The sequence below is a fragment of the Podarcis melisellensis genome (genome assembly GCF_964234715.1).
Source record: "Podarcis melisellensis genome assembly, chromosome: 12".
In the NCBI taxonomy this organism is placed as follows: domain Eukaryota; kingdom Metazoa; phylum Chordata; class Lepidosauria; order Squamata; family Lacertidae; genus Podarcis; species Podarcis melisellensis.
In genome coordinates, this window is record NC_138544.1 from 59645729 (window position 1) to 59673180 (window position 27452).

Sequence of the window (27452 nt, forward strand, 5' to 3'; positions counted from 1 at the left end):
ACTAATTAAAGTCTTCTAAAATCAAATTTGTACACAGCCATTGATATGGTTTCTCCCCACTATGAATTCTCTGATGTTGACAGAAGTTTGTGCTTATATTAAAGCTCTTCCCACATTCCAAGCACTGATATGCTTCCTCCGATGTATGAATTATTCGATGGGCAGTGAGACTTTCTTTCCGACTGAAGCTCTTTCCACATTCCAAGCACTGATAGGGTTTCTCTCCCGTATGAATTCTTTGATGGGAAGTAAGACTTTCCTTCCGGCTAAAGTACTTTCCACATTCTAAGCACTGATAGGGTTTTTCCCCACTGTGAGATCTTTGATGGGAAGTGAGATGGGCACTCTGACTGAAGCTCTTTCCGCATTCCAAGCACTGATAGGGTTTCTCCCCTGTATGAATTCTTTGATGGGAAATGAGACTTTTCTTCCAGGTGAAACACTTTCCACATTCTTGGCACTGAAATGTTTTCTCCCCAAGGTGACTACTTTCATGATTATGAAAGTTTGTGCTTGTATTCAAGCTGTTTCCACAGTCGAAGCACTGATATGGTTTCTCCCATGTATGACTTATTTGATGGGAAATGAAACTTTTCTTCCGACTGAAGCTCTTCCCACATTCCAGGCATTGATATGGTTTCATCCCTGTATGAATTCTTTGATGGGAAGTGACATTTTCCTTCCGGCTGAAGCTCTTTCCACACTCCAAGCACTGATATGGTTTCTCACCTGTATGAATTCTAAGATGGGAAGTGAGACTTTCCTTACGAGTGAAGCTATTTCCACACTCTTGGCATTGATATGGTTTCTCCCCGCTGTGAGTTCTTTGATGGGAAGTAAGATGGGAGTTCCGACTGAAGCTCTTTCCACACTCCAAGCACTGATAGGGTTTCTCCCCCGTATGAATTCTTTGATGGGAAGTGAGACTTTCCTTCCGAGTGAAGCTGCTTCCACATTCCAAGCACTGATAGAGTGTCTTCCCAGTGGGATTTATTTGATGGGAAGCAGAATGGGAGCTCTCACTCAGGCTCTCTGCAGAATCCAAAACTTCATACGAATTCTCCACTGGATGGAGTTCGTCATGGGCTCCCCTGTTCTTAATTTCCAATTCATCACCATCTGCAACAAACAGATAAACAGATTAGAGCCTCAGGAAGAAATGGAGGCCCCACTATTGAGCAATGCTCATGAACACTTGTGATAGAGGAAGAATCGAAGGGAATCATATGTGAGGTCTTACTACAGGGTTCACTACCTTTGTTAGAAAAGCCTAGCTCTCTTCTAGGATGGGTTTTGTTTGGCCCAATCAAGAAATCCGCTCCGTTTCCAAGGTCAGTCATCCCTTTGCTCAAGCAAAAACAGACAAAAGCAAAAACAAAAAAACCTGACAGAAGCTTCTTCAACTCCCCTAACAACTCTGAAGCCTAGGCAATTCAGACCAGCCCGATCATCATTTAAAAAGGAATAAATGGAAGAAGAATATTTGCAGACCAAACAGTAGAAAGCCCTCCATTCTAAATGCTGTGGTGGTGTCAGAAAAGCAGGTGCTATAGGTGGCCCTGTTGAGCTCCATCAAAATACAGAAAGTTCATCACATATAGATACGTATTGAATTTCAAAACAGACATCATGATTCAACAGGGAGCCTTACTGAGAGAGTTCATGATCCCACAATTCTCCTCCATGACTTCCTTATGCAGAGCTCTCTGGTCAGGATCCAGCAAAGCCCACTCCTCGTCTGTGAAATGAACAGCTATATCTTCAAAGCATACTAGACCCTGAAAGAAGAAGAAAAATGTCTTGCTCTCAGATAGCATAAAGATTGTCTTCTACACATTGTTATGTTGTTTTCTGCCTGTTCGTTGCTGAGCTGTTTTAATGGGATTGTTTGACTGCACATTTTAAGTATGGATGCTGGTTGTAACATGTTAAAAGAATTCTTTTATTGTGTATTTTTATGATGGGTATTAATCTTTGTGCAAATGGGTGGAACTCCACATTGTGCTCTTCAAATTAGGTATTCCAGTTGGCCAGACTCAAGGATTCCCTCTCTCTTCTCCTCTCCCCATGTGCTGTTCTGGGGAGGGGTACCCCCAGATGCCCTAAAGCCAACTTCAAGGAGCACAGGGGGGCACAGGGAGGGGGAGGAGACAGCGGGAAAGCCCCATTGTGCAGCTGATGGAACTGCTTAAGTGAACCCTGGCAACTGTTTTCTATGGCTTCTCAACTGCTTAGAAGCCTATTTTAACATCCAATGATAAATATATAAGCAAAACTACAACAACTGAAAAACAATACTTGCAACATTCAGAAGGCTAAGTTAAACTGAGGCAGTTGTTCATTATTCTCAGCACATAAACCTTGAATAGCATGTTCAGGGCAGTTTTGACAGAAGCTAAAAGGAGGACAGAGGTTTATTCAGCCCCAAAGGCGCCCTGGCTGCCCCACTTCTCAGCTGCTTTCCCCACAATGCTCCTTCTTCCTACCTGGTCTGGTTCCACAGCCACTGTTTCCCCTCCACCACAATGAAAAGGTGAATGAGGAGGTCTTGCTGGGATCCTTCTGTCACCTGACAAAGGTAAGTGGGAAGACATTAGTGCATGCTCTTCTCAGAGGTGAAGCAGTGCATCTCTAACCTTAATAGTCATCATGGGGGACTCCAACTTCCCTGATATCTGCTGGAACTCAAACTCTGCCACGGGTGTAAGGTCTGACAAATTCCTCCATTGCCTCACTGACAATTTCATTTCTCAGAAGGTGGAAGAACCAACAAGGGGATCATCTATCTTGGACCTGGTCTTCACTAATAGCAAGGAACCGATTGATGAAGTGGAAGTGCTCGGAAACTCGGGAGGAAGTGATCCTGTTCTCCTGGGTTCCAGGATACAGAGGAAAGGGAAAACTGAGTGTAGTTGGACAAACACTCTGGACTTTAAGAAGCCCAATTTCGAAAAGCTGAAGGAGCTACTGGGTGTGATCCCATGGTCAGAAAAATTCAAAGAGAAGGGAGTCCAAGAAGGATAGGAGTTTCTAAAAGGAGAAATATTGAAGGCCCAAATGCAGACAATACCAACAAGAAAGCAAAGTGGGAGGCATGATGTGGCTGCATAACTAGCTTAGAGATGAGCTAAGAGTTAAGAAGGGCATGTATAAGAAATGGAAGAAAGGGGAAATCACAAAGGAGGAGTATACACAAGTAGCCAACAGTTGTAGGGGGAATGTCAGGCTGGCTAAAGCTCAGAATGAGCTCAGGATTGCAAGAGAGGTTTTTTTTAAAAAAAGTTTCTTCGACTAGGTCTGGAGTAAAAGAAGAACAAGCAAGTGGTAGGTCCTCTGTGTGGAGAAGATGGGGAAATGATATTGGGTGACAGGAAAGGAGGAACTGCTCAACGCCTTCTTTGCCTCTGTCTTCACCCAAAAGGAAAGCGATGCCCAACCTGGTGATAACAGAATAAATGATGTAAGGAGGGAGCTGCAGCCCAGATAGGAAAAGGGGTAGTAAGGGAACAACTAGGTACTTTAAATTAATTCAGATCTCAAGGGCCTGATGAGCTGCACCCAGGGGTGCTAAAGGAGCTTGCAGATGTAATCTCAGAGCCTTTGTCTATTATCTTTGAGAACAGGTAAGGTCCCTAAAGACTGGAGATGGGCAAATGTTGTCCAAATCTTCAAAAAGGGGGGAAAGGAAGACCCAGGTAATTACTGACCGGTGAGCTTGACATTGATAACAGGGAAGGTCCCAGAACAGATAATTCAACAGTCAGTGTGTGAGCATTTAGAAAAGGATGCTGTGCTTACTAAGACCCAGCATGGTTTCTCAAAAATAAGTCATGCCAGACCGATCTGATTTCTTTACAAACTTGGTAGAGCAGGGGAATGCTGTGGGCATAGTGTATCTTGATTTCAGTAAGGCTTTTGACTAAGTCCCCCATGATATTCTCACGAGGAAGCTGGTAAAATATGGGTTGAATGAGGTGACTGTTAGGTGGATTTGTAGCTGGTTGGCTGACCAAACCCAAAGAGTATTCATGAATGGTTCCTCGTCATCCTGGAAAATAGTGACAAGTGAGATGCCACAGGGATCTGTTCTGAGCCCGTTGTTGTTCAACATATTTATAAACAACTTAGATGAAAGAAATGAGCAGATGCTCATCAAATTTGCAGATGGCACCAAACTGGGAGGGGTAGCTAATGCCGCAGGAGACAGAATCAGAATTCAAAATGACCGTAACAGATGGGAGAACTGGGCACAAGCTACAAAATGAATTTCAACAGCGACAAATGTCAGGTTCTGCACTTAGGCAGGAAGAACCAGATGCACAAATATAGGATGGGGGGCACCTGGCTTACTAGCAGCACATGTGAAAAGGATCTCAGGGTCTTGGTGGACCACAAGCTTAACATGAGTCCACAATGTGATACTATTCTAGGCTGCATCAACAGAGGTCTGGTGTCCAGATCAAGGGAAGTAATAGTACCACTCTATTCTGACTTAGTCAGACCACACTTGGAATACTGTGTTTAATTCTGTGACCACAATTTAAGAACGGTGTTGACTAGCTGGAAGGTGTGCAGAGGAGGGCAACCAAGATGATCAAGGGTCTGGGAACTAAGCCTTACAAGGAATGCTTGAAGGAGCTGGGTATGTTTAGAGTGGAAAAGAAGAGAGTGAGAGGAGATATGATTGCCATCTTCAAATATCTCAAGGGCTGTCACATGGAAGAGAGAGCAAGCTTATTTTCTCCTGCTCTGGGGGGGAGGGGTTGGACTCAAAAAATGATTTCAAGTTGCAAGAAAGGAGATTCCGACTAAACATTCAGAAAAAACTTTCTGACAGTCAGAGCTGTTCAGCAGTGGAACAGACTCCTCTGAGAGGTTGTGGACTCTCCTTCCTTGGAGGTTTTTAAGCAGAGGTTGGATGACCGTCTGTCATGGATCCTTTAACATCAGGTGGTAGCCATGTTAGTCTGACGCAGTCAAAATATATTTAAAAATTGCCCAGTAGTACCTTAGAGACCAACTAAGTTTGTTCTTGGTATAAGCTTGCATGCACACGAAAGCTTATACCACGAACAAACTTAGTTCTTGGGCACGGGTGGTGCTGTGGGTTAAAACCACAGAGCCTAGGACTTGCCGATCAGAAGTTTGGCGGTTTGAATCCCCGCGACAGGGTGAGCTCCCGTTGCTCGGTCCCTGCTCCTGCCAACCTAGCAGTTCAAAAGCACGTCAAAGTGCAAGTAGATAAATAGGTACTGCTCCAGCAGGAAGGTGAATGGCATTTCTGTGCGCTGCTCTGGTTCACCAGAAGCGGCTTAGTCATGCTGACCACATGACCCAGAAGCTGTACACCGGCTCCCTCAGCCAGTAAAGCGAGATGAGCGCCGCAACCCCAGAGTCGGCCATGACTGGACCTAATGGTCGGGGGGCCCTTTAAGGTGCTACTGGACAATTTTTTTTATTTATATATATATATATTTCGGGTGCTTTAGCAGAGATTCCCGCGTTGCAGGGGTTTGGACCAGATGATACTTGGGGTACCTTCCAACTCTACAACTCGATGATTCTATGAAAGAGGCCTTAGAACATGTCTCCCCTGCTGAGTGCAGTTTGAAGTTTGTACCTATTTCATATTTTGTGGGGGGAAATGTCTCCCTTCCTGAGGACTCTTGTCCCCAAGTGTCTTCCCCAAAAAGATAAAAAGAACCCATGGATTAATTTTAAATCCACAAAATGAGACCAAACGGAGAAAAAACTCCTTCCTCCTTACCCAGTGTCAACTCTCTGGTGTTCAGCTGAGTCTTCTCTGCCCCAGAGGAATCCGGGCCCATTTCTGCAAACAGATCCTTTTCCTGAAAGAGCAACAAGGATTCAAAGCAGAGAATGAGGAGAAAGATTAGGAAAGTAATGGCAGAGGCAAAAACTTTAGGGGTGTCTGATATCATTCTCTGGATACTTTCAAAGAAAAGGTGAGGGCCATTAGGAGAGAATTTTGGGATATTCGCCCTCCTGTTCAGACCCCCTTAGGATTATCTAGAGGACAGTCTCTCTCACCTGCTGCTCTGCCTGCTTCCTCTCCTCTGCCTGACTCAGGAGGAAACCTTCGGCCAGGGCCACCGCCTGGGAACTGGTCTCCGCTCCACATTCCCTCACCCAGCTCTCCATCTCCGGTGGAAGGACGGCCAGGAACTGCTCCAAGACCACCAAGTCCAGCATCTCAGCTTTCGTGTGACTTTCTGGCTTCAGCCACTGACAGTCAAGGTGGTAGAGTCGGCTGCAAATCTCTCGGGGTCCTTCAGTCTCCTGGTAGCAGAACTGACTGAGCTGCTGGCTCTGCACATCTGAGCAGAGAGTGTCCTCCTCACCCAGGATCTTCTGCACAGAGTTTTCCCAGAATCTGCTCCCAATTTTGAAGGCACTGACTTTTCCTGCTTCAGTTCCAGATGAATCTTCCTCATCCATCTGTGCTCTCAGGAAGCCTTCAAGAGCCTCCAAGTTCTGACTGTGCTAATTAGAGTTGCTGCCAAACCCTACAAAGCAAATGCATTGTTTTTGTTACAGAATTGGTACACTGACAAGATAAGCAAGTGTGGACGAGTCTTGCTAAGAACCTGACCCGCAGGACACTACAGCCAAGACTCTGAGCCTTCTTTAATACCAAAAGGAATAAAATGGAGAAGCTATCCTCTAGCCTTCCTAGAAGTTACTATGCAAAAGGTGCAGGCAATTTCAGTGTTTTCAGTCAATGAATGAATTCAGAACTGTAATTGACAAGTGAGTTATTTGTACCTTGTGTAATGTGGACACTAGGCTAGAGTGGGAGGGCTAACCCTGGGGGTCCTCAAGACTTGCTCTCCCGCCTGCCCTCACTTCCTGCTTCTGTCTCATTTTCTAGCACTTCAAATCTCCAATGTTCTCAAGATAGTCTATTGTGGAAATATATCTATCTGTTAATGTTCTGATGGCCAACCCCCTGAGGGCCAAGTGAGGGAGGCCAAAGGAGGTGCGGGTGAGGGCTAAGATGAAAACAGAACTAAAAAGCAGCTAGGACCCACCTTCTTTCCGTGATGGTAAGTGGTTTAAACTGTTTTTAATATTGTGTTTTAATGTTGCAATCTGCCCTGGGGACTTGGGGCGAAGGACAGGTAATTGCTGCTGGCATCTGTCTGTCTCGAGAGGCCATACAGAGCGTCTCTGGGGATGAAGTCAAACTGCTAGGTTAGCAGCACTGAAGTAACCTCTACGGGGCACAAGCCTGGGCATTATGTACGGCAGTCCAAGGCTGCCCAGACCCTCCTCTCGGCCTCCCTGATGTGGTCCAAAGGAACGCAGAGCAGAATGTTTGGAACCAGCCTGGCTGCAGGAGTTTCCAGAAGGAGACGTACAAGGCACCATCCAACTGTCTTAGGGACTCGATTCTGATTTGTTCAGAGTTTACTCCTTATCCCAGTGTTTCCCAACCGGTGTTCCGCGGCACACTAGTGTGCCGCGAGACGTTGCCTGGTGTGCCGTGGAAGGGAGGCGGGCGAGTCGGGCGGCAAGAGGCCTTAGGCGCCCTGCAGAAAGGCGTCCTCTTTGTGGGTGGGTTCTCCCCCCTCCCTTAGCGCATCGTATTTAGTTGGGGATTCTGGAGAGGGGGGCGGGGGCGCGCTGGCCCCGAGCGGAACAGACGCGCCGTCGTCCCCACCTCCCTCTCCTCAGTAGCTCCGAGCCGACTGACTGAGGGTGGGACGCGGCCAGCGGCGTCCTCTCTCTCTCTCCCCGCCTCCCAGCACCGCTTTTCCCGAGGCGGGCGCGCGCCTAAGGCTGAATGGGAGCAGCCTGGAGGCTGGGCGGCCTCTCAGCGGCTCATGACGGGCGTCCCCGAGGCGGGAGGTGCTGAGCAGGGGCTCTGCGAGAGGGCGCGAGGGATGCGTGGTGGTGCCTGCGCGCGCGTGACTTAAGAGGGCGACCTGCTGCCTCTCCTCTCTCTCCCCTCCCTCCCCTCATGGGCACGGAGTCCCCGGCACAGCTTGGCGCTACTACAGCTACAGCTGCTGCTGCTCCTGCTTGGATGAAGGCGGCTGCTTCTTCCTAACGCCCAGCCTCTGAGGGACCGCAGTCTCCCGCCCCCTTTTTTTTTTTTTGGCGGGATGCTGAGGTAAAGGATCCCCTCGCGCGCGGGCGGGCATCTCTTTGGGCAGGGCGCGTGTGGAGGCTTAAGGTGGGGAGTGTGGAGGGGTTGCCGCTTGCGAGGGGAGGGTTCATATTGTATTGGGCTGCGGTGTGGGTGACACGGCTCTCCAATGGCCAGCCCGCGGAGGAACATTGAGTTGGAGCATTTCGAGGAGAGGGACAAAAGGCGCACTGAATAAAGTATTTTATAATTTTTCATATTTCTGTTTACTTACTATTTCATAATAAAGTAATTATAAAATACTTTCTTTGTGTTTATTTGATTCCTATTAAAGAGAGTTACTTTATATATAGTCAATATAGGCACAGAGTTAATTTTTTAAACATTTTCTGATGGTGGTGTGCCTCGAGATTTTTTTCATGAAACAAGTGTGCCTTTGCCCAAAAAAGGTTGGGAAACACTGCCTTATCCTTTCCTCCTCCCAAATATACAGTGGTACCTTGGGTTAAAGACGTTTCAGGTTACAGACTCCGCTAACCCAGAAATAGTACCTCAGGTTAAGAACTTTGCTTCAGGATGAGAACAGAAATCGTGCTCCTAGAATTGGAAGGGGAACCCCCTAGCCCTGTCCTCCCCAAATCAGGAAGGAATCTCAACTAAAACATCCCTGGCAGATGGGCCCCCAGCCTCCTCCCCATCCCTCCCTCCTGCTGCCGCTTTCCTCCTCGGGTGTCACTGTGGTTGTTTGCAAAAAAAATTCCTTCCAGTAGCACCTTAAAGACCAACTAAGTTAGTTCTTGGTATGAGCTTTCGTGTGCATGCACACTTCTTCAGATACATGCACACTTCTTCAGATACATGTTTTCACTATGGCAGACCAACACGGCTACCTGTCTGTAACTGTGGTTGTTTGCGTGTGGCACGGGATCCCGTCTTTGTCTGCTGGGCACTCCTGGAAGCAGGCCCTGCCTCTCCTGCTGGCTGTCCCGGAGCCTGCTTAGGCTTGGCCCACCTCCCTGCCAGGGCCCCGATTCTGGGGCGCCCTCCCCGGGGAAGCTCCCCGAGGGAGGCGGGAGGGAATGCCCGGAAGGAGCCCGCCCTGGAGGAGGAGGAGGAGCCCTGGAGAATTCCTCCTCCAGGAGAGGATGCTAGCAGGAGGCTGGATCCTTTCCTCCCTCCAGGTTCCTGCAACTGCGAGCAGCAGCCTCCTCGGCGGGCAACCTGCCCCGTGCGCGCAAAGGGAGGTGTTGGCATCCGCGCGCCTCCCGGCTGCATCACCTCCAGGGACCCGAAACATCTGCATCGCCCCCCCCCTGCCCAGGGCAGGGATTTGGCTCCAGACCCCCACCATCACCGCGAGAGAGACAGAGAGAGGCAGGCTCCGGGCAGAATGCGCAAAGCTGGAGCCGGCGCTCTCCAAAAGCGGGGGCCTTGGACTGCAGGCAAACGACACCTGGCGGGCACCTGGGGGCTTGCGGGAAGGGGGATCCTGAGCCTCTGAGCACACGCAGAGCGCGCCTGGGAGCAGGAGGGAGCCCAGGCGCGCGGCCAGGGGAGGCCCAGGGCGCATCCTCCTCCTCCTGGCGCAAAGGATAGGAGGGAAACCACCGGCTCCTCTCTCTCTCTCCCGGGCTGGCGGGGCCACGCGCCCGCTTCTCCCCCCCCCCCCCCGGGCGCGCGCCCCCGCCACTCACCCGCCCGAAGAGCCCCGGCAGCAGCAGCCCCAGGCGCGCTCCCGCCAGCCCGGCCCCTCCAGCTGCGAGGAAGCAGCTGGGCTCGCCGAGCGGGAGGAGCGCATGCGCGGCGGGGCCCGGCGCGCTCCCGACTCCGCGGCGTGCACGGCAGGGAGGAGAGCCGGGAGCCCCGCCCAGGCGGGGAGAGGCAGACAGAGACATCCCTCCCCCCTCGAGATAACGTTATTATTATTGTGTGTTACTATGTGACACGTTTCTGTGTTTTTTATATTGAAAACGGCCCTGTGATCCTGGGCGGAGGGCGGTGTAGAAAGGTCAGGAACAACGCGTCCGGAATATCCCGGACACGTCCCGCATAATGCCGCTGCAAGCAGTTTCGCTTTTCGAAAGATGGCAACCCTAGTAAAGTGAAAGTCGCATGACATCTTTGCCCATCCCTTGCTTTTTCAAATATTCTGCCCACCAAGGAACAGCAGCATCCGTGAGAGGTTTTTTTTTGGGGGGGGGGTTGCAGAAGCAGGGCCATTTTGGTGGTGCTTGTTGCACTTCAGAGCGGTTGAGTTGGGACAGGGGTGGCAGGAGCAGTGGGATTTGGGGTTGGCAACAGCACTCGGGCTCTGATCCGGCAACCGTCTCCCTGCAGCCAGGTCTCCAGGAGAGCCTTGTTACCACTCCAGCCGCCATCCTCATGCACTGCTCTGCGAAGGCTTGAGAGTTGGAGCTGTGAGCTCCAAGAATGGTTTCCTTCCATATGGTCTCACAAGCACCCTCTTTATCATCATCATCATTTTTGTATGCCACCTTTCCACAGTTAAAAAAACAATGCTCATGGCGGCTGACAGCATAACAAGATTTACAGAATTTCAAAAGTCATAAACAATAAATAAACCACATAAAAAACATACAACCAAATGGGAAACAATTTCCACAGAAATAAAAATCTAAAACTAAGAATACAGCACTAATGTCACAGATTAAAGTGACATAAGTAAAAAATAACAGCAATTTAAACAAAAACAAAACGGAGCCCTCTCTGTTCAGCAGCAGCAGCAGCAGTTCTTATAGGCCTGTCAGGCCCTGTCCTGGGCCAGGTGGTGAGTGGCAGGACTGGGGCCCTCGGGCGCTGAGCAGGGGAGTCCTCCTGGGTGGTCTTTAGGGAAATCTGGGCCACTCCTCCTCCTAAGGAAGCACGAAGCAGTTCCCTCCTAGGCCCAGCCATTCATCCCAGTGATACCCCAGTGATGCTCCTCCAGAGGGATAATCCATGCAAAAGGACAGGCTGAAAGGAGAAACTCCCGCAAAGCAGAGCTTCCTCTTTCAGGGTTTCACTCAATGTGAGAAAGCAAAGTATCAGCTAAATCTCTTTCTGGCCTACAATACACCCTGCTGCTTGTGTTCTGCATCCGATTGGCAAATGGAATGTCACGGAGGGCCCTCTGAACATCTGTGACCATCATCACCTCTTTCAAATTCAGTTTCAGAATAACTGGGTTGCAGGAGATATGTGCCCTTTCTGAGAACTCGTACAATAATGAAAATTAATACCTTTGCAAAATCCATTCCAATGAGGAAGAAAGTTGAGAGGTTCCAGAAACTGGTCCACCAGGTCCATTTGTCATGGCAAGTAGCCTCTTTCTCCTGAGCTGATCCAGCCTTCATCCTACAATCCAGAGTGACACAGTCAAGCTTCCTGTATCTCCATTAATTCTCCATTGTCCGTATAATGTTCTCTTCCAAATCACTGCCTTCCAACATTTCCCCCTCCCTCCCTTCACATTTTATCATACAGCCATACCTCATGTTACATGTTTTCGGGTTGCGGACTGTGAGAAACCCAGAAGTACCGGAATGGGTTACTTCCAGGTTCCACTGCTTGCGCATGCGCAGAAGTGTTAAATCATGCTTCGCACATGCGCAGAAGCACCAAATTGCACCAGTGTCCGCGCAGACACGGCGCTTCAGCTTGCGAACGTTGCGGAGGTGCCTCCGTCACGGATTACGTCCGCAACCCTGTTCCACTGTATTCTCTCTTTTTTGGAATATCCCTGTTGTGAGATAATCTGGGTGTTGCCCATCAGAAAGCAGACAGAGCAGGCACAATGGTAGTCCTCCCCACTATGGTGAGACATATTATTTTTAAATATCTAGATTTTATTCAGTTATTTCTAAATTCTTATTAATACATTGTGAACCACCCTGAGATCAGTGTTTTTTTCTATTAAAAAAAAGGTTAGGGGTACTCTCATTTTCCTACTCATATTGAAATACTGCCCCTCAATGAGGCCAAACTTAGATTCACAAAATGTTTAGGAGTATGCGTACCCCTGCGTCCCCCCAAAAAAAACACTGTCTAAAGGTATAGGGCAGGATCTCACTACAAATCTCCACTCCCCCCCCCCTCCTTAGTAGTGTGCATATATCTAGCCTGGGACCTTTCCTACAAACCAAAAATTGACAAAACAGCCTTTGTAAATATATAAGAACACAAGAAGAATCTGACGGATCAGGCCAATGGCTCATATGCTCCAGAGCCTTTTTGGGGTGAACTGCTGACTAGTGGGAACATTCTCCACCATCTCTCAACTTCCTTCTCTCCTTGAGAGTGATCTTTGCCAACTAGCAAACTTGCAGTCCTGAAAAGATAAAAGGAGAAGTGACCTCTGGGCCTGAAACAGAATTGTGCTTAACAAGGGACAAAGGCAAGTTGCACGGCTCCCTCAAGACAACTCAGGCAAGGGAGATTCATCTGATTTCCATGTTTCTGGTAAGATTCATTTCAACTATTAGAATAAGGTTACCAAATTTTTTTCAATGAATCCGGGGACACTTTTCAACATCAATGGATTTTGTATGGGGACTGATTTGTAAATCTGGGGACTGTCCCCAGGAAACGGGGACGTCTGGTAACCTTATATTAGAAGTTATTGTGCAACCACTTCTTTTGCACGGCTGCTGGCATACTAGAGGGGATTTGGTGGTGGGGCTCTTGCGCCAATGTCCTCGCTTAATGCTCTCTGGCTCTTTTGAAAGGTCACAATACTTGGAGCAAGAAAACGAATGAAGGCTGCAGCACAAGGCTATCCCGGGTTTTGGGAGGGGCTGCAAGGACCCTCCCAGGATTTAGGGTTGGCCCAGAAAGAGGGGCTGGCTGTGGTTGGGTAGCTAAGGAAGAACTTTGTGACAGAAACAGATAGGTAGCCGTGTTGGTCTGCCATAGTCAAAACAAAAAAAATTCCTTCCAGTAGCACCTTAAAGACCAACTAAGTTAGTTCTTAGCTCATGCCAAGAACTAACTTAGTTGATCTTTAAGGTGCTACTGGAAGGAATTTTTTTTGTTTGTGACAGAAAGTGCTCTTTGGCAGTGCAAAATGCTACCTTGGAAAACTGGTGGAGATTTTTGATGACCATCTGTCAGGGATACTTTAGCTGTGATTCCTGCATTGCAGAAGAATGGACTAGAAACCCTGGGGTCCTTTCCAAGTCTACAGTTATATGACTCTATGGCCTCAGAAGGTGGTGGCCTGTCCTTCAATGGAGGTCTTTAAACATAGGTTGGATGGCCACCTTACCGTATTTAGCTGTAAATCTTGCATTGCAGGCGGCTGTGCTAGATTCCCCTTTCTTCGTATCCCATTGTTTCCCTGGAGGAGCAAGGAGGGAGGGAGCTGCCTGTGCTTATGAGGGCAAAGACGCAACCCATAGAATTGTATTAGAAGATTGTGCTACCTCAGAGGGTTACAGGAACACCATCTGCAGCAACGCCCTCCTTCAGTCGATCTCATTATTTGCCTCCTTCCACACACAAGAGAGAGTGGGATCTTGCTGGGAATCCATCAAGGTAGGATTGCTCTCTCAAGCACCGGCTTCCTCCAAAGATAGGGAGCAGATGGGAGAGAGGAATTATGGGTGCTCCTGCTTGCTTCAGAACCTTCTCCATCCAAACCTTCGTTTATTTTTATTTCTTATTTCCTCCCTTCCTACGTACATAAAAAGGTATGGCTGTCATCACACAGCCCCCACAGGAGGATTTGTAGTAATATATCACAATCCTGGATTTGCATGAAATCAGGGTGGGGGAGGAAAGCCAAAGAGAAGGCAGGGTTTAACAAGGTGGCTTTAAACCACAACAGAGGACTGAATAAGCCCTGGTGGAGGAAAACCAAGGAGCTATGAGGGGATGAGGAGGTTGAAGGAGCTGCAAGGATATGGGGAACTTGAAAGAACTGGGGGTGGGGTTGAAGGAGCTGACGGTGAGGGTATGCAGTGGCGAAGCTACCTGCTCTGACACCGGGAGCGGCATACATCTGGGGGCGTGGCTGGCACATGTCCCAGGGGGCGTGGTGCGACACTGCAAAGGGGCGTGGCACATGTTGGGGGGGGAGTGTGCAGCAAGCAGCGAGCATCCCGGGGGGCAGCTGCAATGTCACACCCACACACCTCGAATGGCACCCGGGGTGGCCCGCCTACCCCGCCCCCACCTTCGTCCGCCAGTGAGGGTATGAAGATGTGGGTTTGGCAGAGCTGGCAATCTACGCAAGCAGGGGCAGCAGCTCCTAGTATTGCATTTAATTGTATTGCAATTTTCATCCAATGGAATTCAAATTGCAGGACAATAAATTGCAATGCAATGAATAGAATGAGTGAAAAATGCCATTACAAATCAATCTAAATACGTGGTGCAGAGATGCTGCAGACCCCTGAATGAAGCTTGTGGGCAACTGGTGGTCCGCAGACCACCCCTCTTCTAGTGCAACATAGGACTGCAATGGAGACAGGAAGAGGAGGCGGCTGATGCTCAGATTCTCCTCCTGTGCTCTGGGTGTGTCTGCTACTTCCCCCAGCACTTCTAGCTGAAGCAGCATTTCACTGACCTTCCTGGAAGCAGTGCCATTGCTGGTGTGTTTAAGTATATTGTTTGTTTATTTGTTTTATCTTTTTGTGTGTGGCAGGCATTCTTCTTTCAATGGCATCACTAGTTCCTCCCTTTGTCCTCTCACACTCCACATCCATTAAAATCTTTCCTGCCTCCTTCACATCTCTTGTTTCTTGCAGGGAGACAAAGGGAGAAGGGAGAGCGATTTGGACCAAAGCCATGGCCATTTCAGATGGAGCGGTTGAAATACCAGCGTTGAGCCGCCCATTTCAGCTTGGGATGCTGTATGACTGCCGCAAAGATGCCCTCATCCCAGGTAAAGCCGATGGGGAGATCACTTTGGTTGCCATGTCTGGGATGGAACATGGTACTTAAAATGAAGCACACTTGCGCAAAGACTCCAAGGGAGATGACTTCAGCTTCTTCCAGAATAGGGAAGAATTATTGGTTATATGATGAAGGCTGGGTTAGTGAGCCCTTTGTCAACAAGGTATCGTTACTGATGGAAGAAATGCTTCCTCCAGAAAATGGAACTCATGTCCAAAATAGAAGAAAAAGGGATAGAAACTGTGACAAAGGAAATGCAAGCAAAAATTAAGAGATGCTTAAAAAGAATTGGGGGAGTACCGTACTTTTCGCTCTATAAGACGCATCAGACCACAAGACACGCCTAGTTTTTGGAGGAGGAAAACAAGAAAAAAAATATTCTGAATCTCAGAAGCCAGAACAGCAAGAGGGATCTCTGCGCAGTGAAATCAGCAATCCCTCTTGTTGTTCTGGCTTCAGGGATAGCTGTGCAGCATGCATTTGCTCCATAAGACGCACACACATTTCCCCTTACTTTTTAGGAGGGAAAAAGTCTTATAGAGCAAAAAGTACAGTACATTATGAAAAACATTAAAACCAGCAACAGGAAGTTCTTTAAATATTTTTGTAGCAGGAGACCATCTATGGAGGAGGTTGGACACTTTGATGACAAGGGAGTCAAAGGACGGCTAATGGAGGATAAGGAGATTGAGGAGAAGCTGAATGAAGTATTTGCATCTGTCTTCATGACAGAAGACTGAGGGCCGATCCCAGTGCCTGAACTAACGTACTCAGGAAGAGAGTTTGAGAGGAAATGAGACAGGTTGTGGTGACAAATCAGGTCAGGATAGCATCCACTTGAGTTCTTAAAGCACTTAATTGTGATATTCTTTGAGAATATCAGAAAGCATATAGATTCCTGTGGCACATAATTCACAAATGTTGCTGTAATGATTATAGGGGGTTGCTCGTGCGTAAGTTGCCGCCACTCCTGGCTAGTGTGCCTGGTTAAGCCTTTTCTGTCTGGACAGCCCTTCACTTCGTGGCTGTTTCAGTCGCTAGCAGAATCCCTCAGTGGGTGTTTCTTAAACCTTTTCCAGCATAAAAGCTGTTTGACTCCAAGTCTCCTCCTACTCTCTCTGCGCGGAAGTCTTCTGCGCAGAGAGGGTGTGGGTAGCGGAGGACCCGTGCTCTCCCCGCTGGTCTCCGGCAAGGAGTCCTGGAGCCCCCTCGCCGATTCTCCCACCTGCCCCCCTTTATCCCTGGTGTTACGCTCATTTCCTTCCCCAGCTGATGAGCTGCCTCTCTCCCTGCTGGGCCCTTCTCCAGCATCGCTTGGGAGCCTTGCCTCTGTCTCCGGCTCCGATGTCAGTTCCCTGACAGGTGCTCACCAAGAGGACATTCTTGGGGGCTTTAGCAAATCAGCATGGGACACAGAAAATGAGTTTCCTATGCTGAAGAGAAACAAAAAATAAAATTAAAATTGTGACAGTTGAAGGTGTCCACAGGGAAGCACAATCATCTACAGGGTTCACATGCCTCCTACTATCATCTCTAGTAAAACGATTTTTAAGCCTTTGCACAATGCTTTAGAAAAGGTGCAAAGCTGTTTGACTTGGGGTGAAACTGAGACCAAAGAATTAGTGTACTCACCATGGACAATGGTGGCTTTATTCTACCACAATTAATACCTGTTGTTTCCCCATACGTCCTAAGCATTTCAGGCAGCAGTGCTGTCCATTTATCTGAACATAACTAAAGCCTTGTGTGTTTGTTTTTCTGCTTCATTCAAGGGGTCACCCTTTGGGACCCGGACTCACTTCGGAAGGACTTGAGTATCCAAAGGCAGCCCAAGACTGAAATTGAGATCATTGCTTCTGATTCCATTGAAGATAAGACCTCTGCCCTTAATGCCTCAGCATCACTCAGAGTCAGTTTTCTGGGGGGACTGGTTGAAGTGGAAGGGTCAGGCAAATTCCTTGAAGACACCAAGAAGTTTGGGCAACAGACCAGAGTCACTCTGCAGTACAAAGCTACCACGAAATATGTTCAACTGACGATGAGCCATTTGGGAATCCAAAACATCTCTTACCCATCTGTATTTGAGCATGGCATGGCTACCCACGTTGTCACTGCCATCTTGTATGGAGCCCAGGCTTTTTTTGTATTTGACCGAGAAGTCTCTTCTTCTGAGTCTGTAAAAGAGATAGAAGCAGAACTCCGAGGTGCAATCCAGCTCTTTATAGTCTCTGCTGAAGGGAAACTGGCCTTCAAAACAACAGAGAGGGAGAGGAACTACACTGAGAAGTTCCGCTGCAAATTCCATGGAGATTTTGTTCTGGAGAGGAATCCAGTGACTTTCCAAGATGCCATGCAAACATATGCCATCCTTCCTGCAATGCTGGGGAAGGACGGGGAGAGGGCTGTTCCTGTAACCGTTTGGCTGTACCCACTGACCAAGCTGGATTCCCAAGCAGCTAAGATGGTGCGTGAGATCAGCTTGGCCCTGGTCTTTGATAGTCAAGCCATCATGGAGCAACTGAATGAAATCAGGATGAGATGCAATGACTTGACAAACACTCGCATTGCGAACATCTTCCCAGAAATAAAGATGAAAATCAAGAGATTCAAGGATTTGTGCAAGCAACACAGGCAGACTTTCCAGAAACACCTGGCAGGAATCCTGCCTTCTATCAGAGGAGGGGGTAAAATGGAACAAGCACTGGTGGAGATCTTCATTTCCATTAACCAGTCTCCCTTCAACAGCCAAAGACTCAACGAGTTTCTGGATGCCAAGGAACGAGAGATTATTTTGGTGAACTCTTATCTTAATATTCTACATGGGATGGAAGTCATCTCCTCCAAGAACAAACTGGAAGAAATAGTGCTAAGCCCTGCAAATGAGTTTGTTCTCACATTTACCTTCAATTCTTTACATGACGAGGAACCATTTTTAGCCAGCTTACAACAATGGCTTCAGAAACCAGCAAGAGGACAGACAGAGCATTGGAAAGCCTGGTTTGAGCAAAGAGAAAGAACCCAAAAAGCTCGGAGAGCTGCCAAATCCATTGTTGATTTTGCCCAAGTCAATGAATCCAATGGGAAGACCCGGTTCCTTGTGGCTTCTGTCCCAGATCAGGACAACCCAGGAGCTACCATTTACCTCTATGAAGATGGGGAGATGGTCAACAGCAACTTTGAGCTGCCCTCAAAACCTCTCCCTCCCCTGGTTAGCCAAATTGGATATGACCATGTGCAGCTGACATTTCAACCCACAGAGTATGGGAGGACTTCAATCTCCAGCTATCAGGTAGAATACAAGATTGCAGGAGAAGGAAACTGGGAGATTGTGAACACAGACAACAGTCAGGAGACATTCCACGTGAAAGGGTTGAGGCCGGACTCAGAATACCAGTTTCGATACACTGCTAGGAGCAAACCAGGACTTAGTGAGACTAGTGATTTGAGTAGATCTGTAAAGACACTTCCTACCAGCCCTCCTGGGAAACCGAGAGAGAAAACTGTAGAGTCTTCCAAAATCAGTCTTGCCTGGGAGACTCCAAAGGTCATTGGAGCTGATATAAAGGAGTACAAAGTGGAGTACAGGGGGCTAGTGGGTGATAAGGACAAATGGAAAGAAAAAAGAACAGGGGCAAGAACAGAGTCCTGTCAGCTGGATGGACTGAAGCCTCACAGAACCTACAAACTCAGAGTCTCAGCTGTATGTTTTGATGGGGCTGAGAGTGAGCCCAGTGAAGAGACTGAGATTTCCACAGCAATGGAAGAAGAAGAAGACGGGGCAAATATACTAGCTCGAAAATACCTCCAGGAAAGCACCCTGGTGGAAGATGGGCAACCATCCGTGTATGTACTTCCCCTGGAGGCCACCTCAGATCGATCGGCCCCCGTCCAAACATACCAGCTAGGAAAAGAGAACATGCAGGTCCCCAACAAAGTAATTGTGATGATGGGGGCAACAGGGTCAGGGAAAACCACTCTCGTCAATGCCATGATCAATCATATCCTGGGTGTGCAATGGGAAGATGATTTCAGATTCAAACTCACTCAGGCTGGAAGTCAGTCCTCAGAAGTGACCGCCTACGTAGTGCACCACCAGAAGGGTTTGGAAGTCCCTTATTCTCTCACTTTCATTGACACTCCAGGATTTGGAGACACGGGAGATAGGAAGCAGTACAAACAGACAACAAAGCAGATCCGGGAGTTTTTCTCCACCCCAGGAGGAACGGATCATGTCGATGTCATCTGTATTGTACTTCAGGCCTCCAGTGCTGCCTTAACTCGTGCCCAGAAATACGTCTTTGACTCTGTGCTCTCCATTTTTGGGACAGATATAAGGAACAACATCCAGATCCTGATCACCTTTGCAGACGGACATTCTCTTCCTGTTTTGGAAGCCATGAAGAAGGAGGATGTGCCATGCATTAAAGATTCCAGTGGTAGCCCAGTTCACTTCAAATTCAACAATTCAGCTCTGTTTGCCAGCAATTCTGAAGAGAATGAAGGGAACCTAAATCCTAATGAGAAGTTCTGGAAAACGAGCACTGCAAGCATGAAGACATTTTTTGACACGTTAAGCTTACTAGACAGTGAAAGCTTAACTCTGACGAAGGAAGTGCTCAGGGAACGGAAGGAGCTAGAAGCCATCACAGAAGGATTGCAGCCCCAAATCAGAGCTGCCCTTGGAAAGCTGGAAGAGTTGAGGAAGACAAGACAAGCTCTGGATGAACACAAGTCTGAGATGGCAGCCAACATAAACTTTGAGTTTGAAGTAGAAAAAACTGTGCCAGGGAAGGAAGACATCTCTGCCGCTGGAAGATTCACAACCAATTGCATGAACTGTCACTACACCTGCCATTATCCTTGCCCGATCCGGAGAGATGAGGGCAAGCGCCGTTGTGTAGCTATCAATGCAAACACGGGAAAATGCAATGTCTGTCCTGGCCGCTGCGTGTGGAACATGCACTTCAATCAGAAATACCTGTTTGAATATAAAGTAACAAAAGAGATTAAGTCCTATGATGAGTTTAAGCAAAAGTATGAAGACGCCTCTGGAGAGGCGATGACCCCAGACAAGGTGCTAGGAAATCTCAACCAGGAATACAAAGAGGCTAAGCAAGCCTTAGAAGACCTCATCCACAAATCATCTCAAAGCCTCCAACGCTTGCATCAAATTGGGTTGAAGCCCAACCCGCTCTCTACCCAAGAATATATTGACCTGCTCATCATTTCAGAAGAGCAGGATCTGAAGCCCGGATGCCAGGAGAGAATCCAGTTGCTGAAGGAAGTGAGGGAATCAGCTGAGCTAAGAGAAAACATTGCAAGCAAGGAGCCTCTGCTGCTGGAGGAGGAGGATCTGTACAAAGACAGTGAAATGGAAAGGCGTTCTGCCCTGCAGGCCAGATTTAGGAAGTTTGTTTGCTTTTGATGCACATTGCACCGGGACAGGTATAAATAAAATATTAGTGGTTCTAGATTCAGGTAGGTAGCCGTGTTGGTCTGACGCAGTCGAAACATATAAAAAAATTAAAATTGTGCAGTAGTGCCTTAGAGACCAACTAAGTTTGTTCTTGCTATAAGCTTTCGTGTGCATGCACACGAAAAAAGCAAGGGATAGTATGCATGAGACAGGAATCCAATATCTATATTAAGACCAGGTCTCTCCATAGTTTTCAGTATCACTAAACAGAAAACCGTGTAGAGACCTGGTCTTAACAGAGATACAGTAGTACCTTTGTTTACAACCATAATCTGTTCCAGAGGTCCGGTTGTAAATAAAAACAGGTTGTAACCCAAGGCACACTTTCGCCAATGGGACCTTCCCCCCAAAATTGGTTGTAATCCAAAAAAAAAAAAATTGGTTGTAATCCAAAAAAGAGACACGCACTTCCAGGTTTGACGTGGTTGTAATCCAAAACGGTTGTAATCCGAAGCGGTTGCAAACCAAGGTACCACTGTATTGGATTCCTGTCTTATTATATATGCTAATCATCTGCATACTATCCCTTGCTTTTTCCTGTAGGACTAATTGCAGTCATTAACAGGTTTACCATACCCATCGAGTCAATCACCCATCTCCTACTACCCTCCTGAGAAAAACCCCACCCCACCCTCCCACTATATATAATGGTCTGGTGACTTCTGTTTCAGTGTATCTGAAGAAGTGTGCATGCACATGAAACCTTATACCGAGAACAAACTTAGTTGGTCTCTAAGGTGCTACTGGACAATTTTTTTATACGTTAAAATATTAATTTTAAAACCAGTATGCTGATGACACTCAGCTCGATCTGCTGATGGATGGCCACACTGACTCGGCCCCGAACACACTGACCAGATGCTTGGAAGCTGTGGCTGGATGGTTTCGTGGGAGCCGATTGAAACTAAATCCTTCGAAGACAGAGGTCCTATGGCTGGGTCAGGATGGCATGGGGATGAGGGACCAAGTCCCTTCTCTTGCGGGGGCCCAATTAGTGCCATTGCCTTCCGTTAAGAGTTTGGGTGTAATCCTTGACACCTCCCTTTCCATGGAGGTGCAAGTTACAGCAACAGCCAAGGCGACATTTTTCCACCTTCGCCGCATCAAGCAGTTGGTCCCTTACGTTTCCCGCCCCGACCTGGCCACAGTGATCCATGCGACGGTCATCTCCAGGCTTGACTACTGTAATTCGCTCTATGCGGGGCTGCCCTTGAAGCTGTCCCAGAAACTCCAGTGGGTTCAGAATGCTGCAGCGAGGCTCCTCACGGGGTCTCTGCCATGGGAGCATATTCACCCAGTGCTTTTCAAGCTGCACTGGCTCCCGGTGGAGTACAGGGTCAGATTTAACGTGCTGCTTTTGACCTTTAAAGCCCTTCACGGCCTAGGACCCTCATACCTATGAGACCGCCTCTCCCGGTCTGCCCCACGTAGAGCCTCAAGGTCCATAAATAGAAACACCCTAGTGGTCCCGGACCCTAAGGAAGTCAGATTAGCCTCAACCAGAGCCAGGGCCTTTTCAACACTGGCCCCGTCCTGGTGGAACGCTCTGTCTTATGAGACCAGGGTCCTGCAGGATCTGATTTCTTTCCGCAGGGCCTGTAAGACAGAGTTGTTCCACCTGGCCTTTGGCTTGGAGCCAATTTGGTTCCCTCCCTCCTTCTCTTTCTTTTTTCTTTTCCTCCTCCTCCTGCGATGAGGCTACATTTTAATATTTTAATGTTTCAATATTTTAATGCTGTATTTTAATTTTGTTTTTAAGTTGTAATCATTCAACTTGTTTTTATTATTGCTTGTAAGCCGCTCTGAGCCCGGCCTTGGCTGGGGAGGGCGGGGTATAAATAAAAATTATTATTATTATTATTATTATTATTATTATTATTATTATTATTATTAATGTATATTGTTGCAGACGGACCCTTGGCTATCAGCAGTGAGTTCAGGTCCTCTTGAGTGTTATTCACATCATGTTGTGGGTGTGCACATGGGGGATTGTGAAACCCTTTTTAACAAATACTGCAACAGGTTCTCCATTTTTCTGTTGCTGTAAATAAAATGCTTCTCAAACAGTGTTTAGGGGTGTTCAAGCTCCACCCCACCCCAAATCCAGTTCAACACCCAATTTGGCAGTTCAGACTAGGCCACAATTTGGACTGAATTGATTGAGAACCAAATTGTTTTGACCCTCTGAATCAAGATTCAGAAATTTGAATCTTTGGTACTCCCATTTACTTGCATTGAGAAATACTGTAGCTACTTTCTGTTTCTCTCTCTTTGCTCTTTTCACCAGTTAGCCCCTCAAGAAGGGATTGTTGCTGCCAAAGGTTAGAAGGTTGGCTCCAGGGGTGTTTGTGTCAGCAAACAAACTTTTAAAAATACATGTATGGGATTTGATTTATTGGGAGAGGATGGGGAAAAGATGCAAAATACTGTGTTAAGTATTTTGAAGAGTAAATTGAAGGCAAGTAAAGATAGGGTAGGGACGCGGGTGGCGCTGTGGGTTAAAGCCTCAGCGCCTAGGGCTTGCCGATCGAAAGGTCGGCGGTTCGAATCCCCGCGGCGGGGTGCGCTCCCGCTGCTCGGTCCCAGCGCCTGCCAACCTAGCAGTTCGAAAGCACCTCCGGGTGCAAGTAGATAAATAGGGACCGCTTACCAGCGGGAAGGTAAACGGCGTTTCCGTGTGCGGCTCTGGCTCGCCAGAGCAGCGATGTCACGCTGGCCACGTGACCCGGAAGTGTCTTCGGACAGCGCTGGCCCCTGGCCTCTTGAGTGAGATGGGCGCACAACCCCAGAGTCTGGCAAGACTGGCCCGTACGGGCAGGGGTACCTTTACCTTTACCTTAAAGATAGGGTGGAGATTGACTGTGAAATGATGGAAAACATCAATATATAAACTCTCTCTCTTTTTATCTCTCTAGGGACTGGGCACGGTACTGAAGGATAAAACAAGCTGAACAAGCCACCAAACTCTTTTTTTTTTTAACATGTAACAATGAACTTGCAAAAGAGTGAAGGCGGTGGGACTGAACTGGGACTTTTAAGACTTCACCACCCCTTTTCCAAACCATTGTATGGAGACTATTGGGTGAGATTCTAGCCCAGATTGGAAGCTAGAGCTGTTAATGAGCAAAGGCATTAACATGACAAAAGGAGTTGATGGACCATCTGAGAGCCTGGGTCTGAGCAGACAGAGGTTGTCATGGTGATGGGGTGTGGGTTCGAAGTGACAGGAAGAGAGAGTTTTTACCAAGGGGTGCTGGGAAGAAGAAGGGGAGAAAAGACTGGGCTCCATCTTGGGTCTGCAGGCTAGCTGAGAGAGATGCCTTGGACTCCAGGGCTGCACTGCTCTGAGGGACAAGCCCCTCTTGAAAAGACCATGCTGTAAGATCTGGACTCCCTCCAGGCAGACTGAAGGTGTAAATAGGTGAATAAAGCATATTTTTTAAAGCTACGACAGTCTCCGCCGTGTCTCAATTCTCCAAAGGAACACAGACCCAGGGTGAGTGCTAGGAAGCCCTGGAATCCTGCAGAGAGTGGGGGTGGCACCCAACTTTTGGAACAATACATAGTGCTTTGTATGTCAGCTTCACCATTTCCTTCATTTGGCGCAGGTATTTCATTTTCAGTATAAACAGGACTTCATTTTCATAGCTCATTGTATGCCACTGTTACGAAGAAATCTAGGTGAGGCTGCTCAGTCACCCAGCTCGTCGGGCTGAGTCCGCAGGTCCCTGCGGAATGAAGGAAGGAGTCCAGCCACCAACCAAAGCAAATAGCTGTAGACCAAAGTTTATTGCACAACAGGTTCAAAGAGGAATTTTGAACCCCGAGGATGGGGTCACAAGGACTTTAAAAAAATTCTATCTTATCCCAGCATAGTTCATTAAGCATCATCACTACATCATTGCTACATCAGAAAAGGGGAGGGTTATACATGATTAACATAGGAAGAATGTGTTGGGGCAACAGGCGGATACAGGTTATGTATTGGGGAAAATATTCTAAGCACCTACTACAAGAGGACATTAGAACTTTGGTTTGCATAGTCACCTGGGCAAATCCAGAGGAGTGCCTTTGCCCAGCGATTGACACCTATGAGTACCTTCCTGTGAGTACATGACCTCCCGCTTGAGGAATTATGGTGGGGACCAAGTGGTTTCCAAGTCCTTGGCCAATGAAGCAAATTGGCGGTGGAATGAAGGAAACTGGCAAAGGAGTTGATTTTATATGATTTTTAAAGCTAGGTAACTTCCCTGAGCTGTCAAGTCAAAAGGATACATTTATGCATAATATTTGTAACATTTAACAACTTTAAAGATGTGCCCCCTCCCCAATTTCCGTAACAGCCACAATATCCTTTTCCTGTATTAATGTGATGTAAACATGAATGTTGTCTTCTGGACACGCACACACACACCACATATTATAAACTAGCAATAATCCAGTTCTTATCTTGCGAACTTGCTGTTTAAATTGTTCAATCATGGCAATGGCTCAGCTACATTAACTGCAAACTCCAAAATTTGGGATCCCCTCTAAACCAGTGCCAAAGTTTTGCAGCTGTTTTGCAGCATTTTGCAGTGCCCCACACGCTGTGGTCTAAACCACTGGGCCTAGGGCTTGCCAATCAGAAGGTTGGCGGTTCGAATCCCTGCAACAGGGTGAGTTCCCGTTGCTCGGTCCCAGCTCCTGCCAACCTAGCAGTTTGAAAGCACATCAAAGTGCAAATAGATAAATAGGTCTATTTATCTCCGGCGGGAAGGTAAACAGTGTTTCCGTGCGCTGCTCTGGTTCGCCAGAAGCGGCTTAGTCATGCTGGCCACATGACCCAGAAAAACTGTGCAAAAGCAGACAAACGTCGGCTCCCTCAGCCAGTAAAGCGTGATGAACACCGCAACCACAGAATCGTTCGTGACTGGACTTAACTGTCAGGGGTCCTTTACCTTTACCTTACAAACCAATTAATTGATACAGTAAACCTGGGTTTGTAGTTAATGCCCAAAAACACAACATTGTCTAATTCACGCCAAACAAGCATCAAACTTTGGCAAACGTTTTGCAGTGAAAACCCTGTGGTTTGCTATGCCCCACAAAAAGAGTGATACACACTCCAAGCTGGGGGTCAAAAGCTCACCAAAAACCCAACACTGTCCAATTCACTCTAAACTGGCACCAAACTTTGGCAAACATTTTGCAGTGTCTTGCAGTAAAAACCCTGCATTTTGTAGCACCCCACCAACAGAGCAATAGTCCCTCATACGGGGGGTCAAAAGGTCACTAAAAACCCAGTGTTCTCAGAGAGCAATGCCCACTCTGCCACAGGCCGAGTGCTCTGTTTGTGGGGCGCCGCAAAACACGGGGTGTTCGCCACGAAACACTGCTGCAGACCTTTCGTTGGTCTGCCATATTTTTTCGTGACCCCGCCATCTTACATTGACTCCACTTATCTGAGCAGTGTGACGCTCCAGGGGTGCAGCGCTGCCTACACATAGAGCTTTGGTTTAATTGCTGGAATGCTATGGCATTTTGCAATATTTGAGTTCATATTTATATGATGGAAGCACTCAAACACACTGCCCTGGAGTCCCACCCCAGGCAGCCTGTTCAGAAGCTACTGAAAGGTCCAGGAGAACTAAGACCATCATATTCCTCCTCCAAGCCTTAGCTAACCAGCAGAGTGACCATATCTGACCATGCCAAGTCTGGGTCAGAAACCAATTTAAAATGAATCTATATAGTCCAGTGCACTCTAAATATGTTGAGAATTAAACAGCCAGAACTCAAAAATCTTAGCCCCAAAACTGTACAGTAACAGTGGCATGGCAGGGGTGACGGGGTGGGGAGCATCAACTGTGCCATTCTGGGGGTGGGCACCGTGCCCAGGTTAGGGCGGGGTGAAGTGGGGCTGGCAAGCCACCCCCTGCTCCCCACCTTGCCTGGAGGACACCACTTCTGCTCCCGCCCCACCTCATGCGCTGCCACTGCTGAAGAAAATGTGTGACTGGCGGACATCTGGAAGCATCCCTTGTGTCCAAGGACTTTGTTCAGAATAGTCTCACAACTGCCACATTTAGGGAAACCAGGAACACTCCTTCTTCTAATGGGGAACCAGGCAGCTCCATCCTAGGCCCAGGCATTCATCCCTCCACAGATACTCCTGTGATACTCCACGTGAACGGACAATCCTAACCGTTGCAAAAGGAGACGCTGCGTTTACAGTTTGCAAGAAGGACGACTTCCTCTTTCAGACCCTTGCTCCACATTAGCCCCTCTGAACGCCTGTGACCATCACCACCCCTTTCAGATTCAGATTCAGAATAACTCGGTCGCAGAGGCCACATCCCCTTTCCAGTGTGCCTTGTACAATAATGAAAATAAATACCTTTGCAAAATCTGCTCAGATGAGGAAGAAAATTGAGAGGTTCCAGGAACCGGTCCTCCAGATCAGCATTTCATGGAAACCTCCTTCTTTCTCCAGAGCTGATACAGGCTTCATCCTACAGTTCAGAGCAACAGAAATGTCTGACCTTAAGAACATAACATTTAAAATATCCACTACGTGTCAGTCCCGCAGTGTAATATGTGCCTGTAATACGACTGCCCTTGTTATTTTGCATTAACCAAAAGAGAGGCCTTGGGGAAACTACTGTGGCCAAGCAGAGCCCCACCGGGACACTGTGGCCTTGTCCAAACTTCCACTTGTCTTGTGCTTTCCAGGCACAGGTCCGAGCGGTTTTGCCCTTGCCCCGCTGCTTTCCCCGGGGAAATCCCTTCTCTACCACTGGATCGTTAAGAAATGTCAATTGGGTTTGTTCAAATTCAGCAGTAAACAGCAGGTTTTCCCAGATAAGCAGCAAAGCAAAATGAAGAACTGTTCAGTCCTCTGCCTAGAAAGTGTGCTTGAGCCTGTTACCAGGAAATTGGAAGGGGGGGGCGAGAGACCTACCAAATGTAGCAATTCCCTGATAAATG

General features: G+C 47.8%; 2 protein-coding genes across 9 annotated transcripts; one reads left to right on the forward strand and one right to left on the reverse strand.

The window, feature by feature from the left end:
• Positions 1-26983, reverse strand: LOC309353175 (uncharacterized protein). Of its 5 annotated transcripts, XM_081882421.1 has the most exons (8): positions 26863-26895; positions 17079-17181; positions 11353-11467; positions 6052-6527; positions 5768-5849; positions 2487-2569; positions 1652-1778; positions 1-1119 (listed from the first exon to the last, which is right to left on the reverse strand). In XM_081882421.1, exons 4-8 carry the CDS (start codon positions 6457-6459, stop codon positions 2-4), a joined length of 1818 nt encoding a protein of 605 aa, XP_081738547.1. In that variant the 5' UTR covers positions 6460-6527; positions 11353-11467; positions 17079-17181; positions 26863-26895; the 3' UTR covers position 1. The 5 variants fall into 5 exon arrangements, with proteins under 5 accessions (XP_081738547.1, XP_081738548.1, XP_081738549.1 ...); XM_081882422.1 differs by lacking the exon at positions 17079-17181 and having other exon boundaries at positions 26863-26983; XM_081882423.1 differs by lacking the exons at positions 17079-17181; positions 26863-26895 and adding an exon at positions 13534-13634.
• On the forward strand, positions 14771-23931 carry LOC309381073 (uncharacterized protein). 4 transcript variants are annotated; one of them, XR_014173287.1, is made up of 3 exons: positions 14771-14996; positions 16780-20485; positions 23399-23931. XR_014173287.1 is itself a non-coding variant. In XM_081931484.1 (3 exons), exons 1-2 carry the CDS (start codon positions 14900-14902, stop codon positions 20430-20432), a joined length of 3750 nt encoding a protein of 1249 aa, XP_081787610.1. In that variant the 5' UTR covers positions 14872-14899; the 3' UTR covers positions 20433-20452; positions 23399-23931. The 4 variants fall into 4 exon arrangements, 2 of the variants coding, with proteins under 2 accessions (XP_081787610.1, XP_081787611.1); XM_081931484.1 differs by having other exon boundaries at positions 14872-14996; positions 16780-20452; XM_081931485.1 differs by lacking the exon at positions 14771-14996 and adding an exon at positions 15474-15788 and having other exon boundaries at positions 16404-20452.
• Positions 26984-27452: the final 469 nt, after the last annotated feature.